The following is a 7,066-nucleotide window of genomic DNA, read 5'->3' as shown; positions in this document are numbered from 1 at the left end:
GGTGATACAGATATGCTCAGCAGCCCTGGTGTTAGGGTAGTTTTAAAAATTCTATTGAAAGGGCAAGAATCCAATTGCTGAGAATCCAAACGGAGAGCTCATGGATCCCATGGACAGGCCAGTCACCCCCAGGACATCTCTAGGATTGTTAGACTCCTGTGTTTACTGTTGTCTCTCTTTCCCTCATTATCATTTATAAAAAGTCATCCCAGACATTCTGGACTGAGCCAGAGATGTGTGATAGAAAAGCACATTATCTGATAGAAGGGCCCATTAAGACTGTCCGTGTAGGATAAAAGATTTAAAAACCAAAAGAAAAAAAAAAGACAGCTGGAAATAACAACCATAATTTTTCAAGAACATTTATACATCTTTTTAATTAGATTAGCTTTACAAGCAACTTGAGAGCTCTTTCGTAACGGAACACTGCTTTTCAAATTACATGACTTTCCCGTCTATCTGTATATGAATCCTGAAATTCTTTGCCTGCTGTTGATAAAGGTCTGTGTTTTACAGCCAGTTAATGTATTCAATGAAAAACAGCATTAGAAGCTTTGTCTTTAACTAGGATTAAACATATATAGGCCACAAGTAGTTTTAAATTTTGTCTTAAACAGAGTCCTGTTTGGTGACAAGTTAACGGTCCCGCTAACATGAAACGAACAGGTTTTAAATGGATATTAAAGAAATGGCTCTCCTGGATTCCTTGATCCTTTCACAATGATCTCCAAGGAATTAGATAACATTTTCCGAAAAGTACAAATGTCAAGACCTGCCTGGAAAGCACAACCCACATAGAGTAGAATCTGACACTTTGCACAACTGCAGAGACACACATGTGAATGACACAGGGCTCCCACCCTGACAATCACACAACCCCCCCTCCCCCCATCAACAGAACAGTCTCCACTAGACCTAAACATGACAGCGTTTCTGAGTCAAGGCCGAGTGCAGCGTGCCGCACGCAGACCAGATGGCAAAGACAGCTTGCTCTCCCAGGTCCGGCTGGCAGAGGCACTTACTAGAGAGATGTTACATTGCATTATCTGGAACAGAGAGAGGAAGTGGAACAAAACTGAACACGGGCAAGGAAAAACAACCATAAGCTCTAATTTTCTCCTGCAAGTTCTAAGTGAGATCACGATACTGAATATTTAACCCCACCCTAAGTCCACACTGTTGGTCTCACTAGATTTTTTTTTTTCATGTTTTACATGAATAGCAATCTTTTAATAAAAATTACTGAGCTTTCCATAGAAAAGGTCTCTAATTGAATACAAACTATACAGATACTAAAACTGTCATAAGTTGAAATATACAGAAATATTTCTGTACACACATTTTGGCAAAGATTAAGGACAGAGATAGAAAACTGAAGTGGGCAAGGTCTAGACCCCAATTCACGTTAAATACGGATACCACCCTCTGGGCTCTGCTAAAGACTAGCCCAGGAAAATGAAGTCTTATGTATCCATCCCAGTTCATGTATCAAAAAACAGAAGTCTGGGAGGCCTTGTGTGATACTGTAATATTCCCTCTTCTTCTGAAAAGTAAAAGAAAAATCATAAAACAGAAAAAATCATCTGGTTTTCCACTTCTTTTGTTTTTTTAAGCTAAACACACACCTTTCAGTACTGACAAGGAGGCGGGTATCACGCCTAGGGAATACCGGCCTCAGCACTGGTCTGCGCTACCTCGGCTCAGCCCTGGCGCTCTGTCCGCCCGCCCCCGCCCCGACGCCATCCAACAGAAGCAAGGTTCTGATCTGCACATCACGTGGGTCGCAGGAGGAGGAAAACATAACAGCAAAATTGGAAGTACGACTGACTGGCTGGGAAGGAGAGCTCTTAGGAAGGGGACGTTACCTTCTACATCTACAGAATATACCTGAAAGCGTGAGAAAGCCCTTTATCTCGGGAACTTGATGCGGAGGGCAGATCAAGTTCATTTAGTGCCAGTCACTTTAGTCTTGTAAAAATTCTAACTTAAAAAATAAAGCCTTCTGGGTATTTTTTCTTATAAAATGTGAACTGAAAGTTATTTGTAGTAGTAAATGGTGATGGTTTGTACTGTTATGTTCCATTAACAATGTCAAAAAAACGACAGCAGCAATTTTTAAGAGTTCAAATTAGTGTACAAGACGGGACTACAAAACAATCTGATTTTTTAGTTGGTGAGTAAAGTGCTCCTTTTCTTACGTTAGGTAAAAAGAAAATGAAAGGAATCATCAGTCACTGGCAACAATCATTATGAGAGGTCTTTTAGGGCAAAATTTAATAGTACGAAGAAGTTTACAAAAATAGATCGATGCTATTTTGGGGAATAATACTGTAATTTTTTCTCAATTCAGTTTTGATATATTGTACCTGATCATACAAAAATTACTTCAAATTCAAACTTGACTATATAAAAAAGGGAGCGATGAAATGAACTCATCTAGATGACAGATCTGGCAAAATATTAAGAATGAAAAAATTCTACCGAGGGCACTTATTTCATGTCCAGATGTCAATACCATTGTCAGCTGGTGGCTTATACTCTTCCCATTAGCAATCACAGGTTTGGAGTCGATCGTGCAGTACAAAGTCACGCAGTCCAGATCTTCCTTCTGATGCAACACAAAGAAGTTGTTTCTGTTTCCTTATTAAAATGCCAACTGGTTGTCTATTTGTCTTTATCCCACTTATTTGTATTCACAAGTTAACAAATCGCGTCAACAATTACTGTAGGTGAAGGGGGGTATTGCTGGATCAAAGGCTCTATAAGACGTCTTTACTGATTGAATCAGAAGGCTTATTGAGTTCAACCCTCACACCTTTTTCGCCTGCAAGGCAAAAAAAAAAAATAAAACACACAATTATTATTCATTCATTAAGCACCAGATAGCTTCTGTTACTGCTTCCCACTGAGCTAACAGTGTGCACCATGCCTCAGCTTTGCAAACATACATCCCCTGAAAACGATCACACACTCACTGTTAAAATCTACCGGCAGCACTGTTGTAACTGATGCATCACTCTGAACTAGTAAACCTTCAAAAGGAAAAGCCATTCTCTACAGCGATCATGATTTTATCTCCTTTTCACTTCAAAAGCAATGTGAGTTGCTACAAAATAGCAGTGTGTTGTCACTGAAAGCTCACCACTAGGGTTCTGCCACAAATAAGAACTTAAAAGCACAAACATCCAATTATAGGGTTAAAAAAATTTTTTTTTAATGTTTTATTTATCTTTGAGAGAGAGACAGAGTGTGAGCAGGGGAGGGGCAGAGAGAGAGGAGGAGACACAGAATCCGAAGCAGATTCCAGGCTCTGAGGTGTCAGCACAGAGCCTGATACGGGGCTTGAACTCAGAAGTTATGAGATCATGAGCTGAGCCAAACTCAGACGCTTAACCAACTGAGCCACCCAGGCGCCCCCAATTTTATAGTTTTATAAAAGGCTGATGTGGGATTATCGACGGCTCATGAAAATACAGCTAATCAGTAATGTGAGCACTGAGCAGCCTTTGGAGATATAGGGTAGGGTTAAAGAAGGAAGTGGTCCATCTGTTAGAAAAGTAAGACCCACTTCTCCTGGGAGAGAGTCCGTGGTAGGGGACGGCGGGGGAGGCCAGCACGCCGAAGGATCTTCAGATCTGGTGCAAGTGTGTTTGGTCCATGGACACCACCGGCAGGTACAGACTCAGCACGCCTCACTTAATGGTTTCAGCATTTCAATTCATCTCCTTTGTATTAATGTTCTTCACAAATTCACATTCAATGTGGAAAACCTAGATTCTTTACGTATTCGTTAGAGCATGTACTTTTAAAAAGGAAAGGGTACTGGGCGCCTGGATGGCTCAGTCGGTTAAGCATCCAGCTCTTGGTTTCGGCTCAGGTCATGATCTCATTGTTTGTGGGTTGGAGCCCCGTGTCGGGCTCTGCGCTAACAGTGTGGAGCCTACTTGGGATTCTCTCTCTCTCTCTCTCTCTCTCAAAATAAATAAATACACTTTAAAAAAAAAAAGTAAAAAATAAAAAGGAAAGCATACTTATGAACTTCCTGCTAAAAGGAGCATGAGAGGAAGCCAGATGGCAGTTATCAGAAGTGTTTGGCAGCCTGCGATTGAAAGGGATATAATCACAGAAAAACTCAGCTTGTGTTTGAATAATTTTCTGAAGGTTTCTTGCCTCAAACTTTCCTAATCTTTGAATAATTTTGTTGGTTAATGATAACAATGAAGAGAGCTTCAGAGAAGTCCTCTTTTACCTAAGGGAATTAAGGAATCTGACAGAAATAAGGAGCAAGTCTTTGTGGTATTAATAAAGGCTGTGTCTGCGCTCACACTCACGGACAGCACCGCCTGACTGCGGGCGCTTTCCCTGCGGTAGACCCTGGCCCCAAATAATGTTTACCTGTTAGATATTTTACTTTAGCTCGCGCTCTCTCATCTGCATCAAAATACCAAACAGTTATTGCGTACCTACAAGAAAATTTAGAATAGGGTTAAGAATGATCACACCGGGGGGAAGAAAAAAAGTGGTAAGCTCTTCCAACAGCCTATTAAAACGTGTAATGCCAAAGTAATGCCTAAGTTGAATGATCTCAGAGGATAACAACCCACCTCTCCAGGAAGCTCAATGCTCAAGAGTATAGCAGAGGGCAAGAGCACCTAACAGTGATGTTGCCAAGTTGATGAGTTTTTATGATGTTCTTACCACCTACTTAACCTGCTTGATTATCTGTTTTGCAAGCCCACAGTAGATCGGAAACAGACAATAAGAAGGTAAAAGAACTGGCTATTACAGAAAAAGCACACTATCAATAGCATTAAGTTCCGCAGAACAGAACCCCAGGCCTAGAACCCCAGGCCTGGGGTCCTGTGGAGAGGAGGAGGGCTAACAGTTTGAACCGCTTCTGAGGACGTCGCTGAATTACCGCAAAGACTGAGGGACGTTTACAAGTTTATAACCTGGAGCCATCAAGAAAGACTTCAAATTATGCTAAGAGTTTTCAGGATTTTTACCAAAACAATTACACTCTGTTTTAACATTTCAAGTTTATTTAGCTAAACTCCATTCCTCTGAAAACTTCACTTAATTGGAAGAGCTCATTCCACAAATAAAGGAAGAATCTCTGGTTTACCAAATACTACAGAGCACAGTTACAGCTTCTGGTACCAATAATGGGGAAAGTGCACACACACACACAGGAAGTAAAAACACCCTATACATGGTAATTCCTTAGAACACAACAGTGAAACCATCATGCAGATTCTGGCCAGGGCTCCCTGGTGGGGGAGCAACACGGATCGAATGAAGAGCCCGTGAATGTGAACTGAATGAGAACTGAATCGTGTAGGCGTCTCAAGGAAGGAGTCAAAGGCAGAGGAGAGTCAGAGTCTGGGAGTCTGGACAACTGGGCAAAGTGAGGCTCACAGATCACTCAGCTGCTGAGTGACAACAAGGAGGTCAAAATGAGGCCTCCTGACTTCCAGATCCTGCTCCTTCCAGAGCTCCAGCACCCTTCTAACCATGTAGCCTCTTCTATTTTTCCCAGTGGCCTTGGCAATGGGAAAGGTGCACAGATATTGCCCCAAATTTTCAGTTACTTAGTAATCGGAGTCCTCCCATCTGGATCAACCCCTTCTCTAGCCCATAGTCCTCACCAGAACACAGCTGGAAACTCACACGCCATTCTATTCTTCTGCCCTGATCTCCCATCAACCTACTCAAGAGTCCTTCTCCTCACATTAACTCTGCGCTTCTGGTCATTCTGGGCCCAGCTGAGCTCCTCTCTTCACTGTGACACCTGGCTCATCTAGTCCATCTTTTCCAATTAATGCCACTCTCTCCCTCTTCCAACGTCCTGTAGCATCTACTCTCCACAGCTGTTTGGCATTTACTACCTAACAATGCCCACTCTCTCTTTATCTAGAAACGATACAAGCAGACCATACTCAAGATTCCATAAAAAGGAAGGTCTATGAAGCCGTTTCTAGGTCAAAGGGGTTTTAAAGAAGCAGCAGGAGCAGAGACGGGCACCGGGTGCCAGCAGGAGAGATGGGAGAGTCAGGACGGGCACATCATCTGATGGGACAGGATCCCCCCTGGTTTCCATCTGTGGCTTCTTAGGATATCTTACCACAAACTACTAGGCTTGCTACTAGCTGTGTGAATCAGGGTTAAAGGCAACACAGCTCAGAAGGAAGAAAAGAGGGGCACCTGGCTGGCTTAGTCGGTAGAACATGCAACTGTTGGCCTCGGAGGTCGCTGGGTATAGGGATTACTTCAAACAAAAAAAAATGCAAAGAAGGAAAAAGAGAGATGATAACAAAGTCTTTGGAATTGGAGCCGCACTGGGGCTGGCCCACGCCTAGCATCACCAGGTAAAGCCCGCTCTTCTCCTGTTGTATCTGAGGCTAGGCCTCCTCTGCCCCCACCTACCCACTGCATGCCGGTAATTCACTACCATGATGCTCAAGGTCCCTTCTGTAATGAAAAGTCAGTATCTGAAAAACAGTGCTATTTTTCTATAAATATTTATAATGAGGTCCGCAATATCTTCCATTTTAATACTCTTAACATTTCAACGTAGGAAAATGGCAGAAAGAATATATAATAAGGCTCACAGATGCTTACTATTAAAGCTGAAGAGTTACTTGGCTAACGTGAACTCGCACACATGGCAACTTTTTCCTCCTCACTTCTACTCTGAGTGCTTCTGATTTTTCTGTTTTGTAAAATTTTTCTACATTATCCCTCTTTTTCCTCCCTCACTCTCTTTTAAAAAACTGCCCTTTTCCTTCTCTGTAGAATCCTTCTATCCCCCAAATGACTATCACAGAATTGCAGAATGGATAGTAGTTAGAGATGCATAAGACAAGGAGACAGGGCTGGAGACAGATGGCCTGTATTTCCATTTCTTAGCCTAAACATAAGTGGCTGTGCAAAGAAAGTCACAAATGCTTGGCACTGAACTGGGAATAAATCATATAAAATTATCCAAATTAAAAGTTATGACTGAAGCATTATGATAAAGACTACTCAAGAACAGGAAGATAGCAGAAAACTTTCAAGTATATCC

At 42.0% G+C, this 7,066-nt stretch overlaps 1 protein-coding gene across 4 annotated transcripts in view; it reads right to left on the bottom strand.

Moving 5' to 3' along the window:
- Positions 1-346: 346 nt before the first annotated feature.
- Positions 347-7,066, bottom strand: part of EGLN1 (egl-9 family hypoxia inducible factor 1) — a 58,288-nt gene continuing 51,568 nt past the window's right edge. For 3 of the 4 annotated variants that reach the window (XM_049645016.1, XM_049645015.1, XM_049645012.1), the window contains 2 exons: positions 4,396-4,463; positions 347-2,824 (listed from right to left, as the gene is read on the bottom strand). In XM_049645016.1, the coding sequence (XP_049500973.1) occupies positions 4,437-4,463 (27 nt within the window). In that variant the 3' untranslated portion in view covers positions 347-2,824; positions 4,396-4,436. The remainder of the gene's footprint in view (positions 2,825-4,395; positions 4,464-7,066) is intronic. The other variant, XM_049645014.1, reaches the window with a different exon arrangement.

Source organism: Panthera uncia, chromosome D2 (genome assembly GCF_023721935.1).
Source record: "Panthera uncia isolate 11264 chromosome D2, Puncia_PCG_1.0, whole genome shotgun sequence".
In the NCBI taxonomy this organism is placed as follows: domain Eukaryota; kingdom Metazoa; phylum Chordata; class Mammalia; order Carnivora; family Felidae; genus Panthera; species Panthera uncia.
This window is presented reverse-complemented; position numbering and strand designations above follow the sequence as displayed.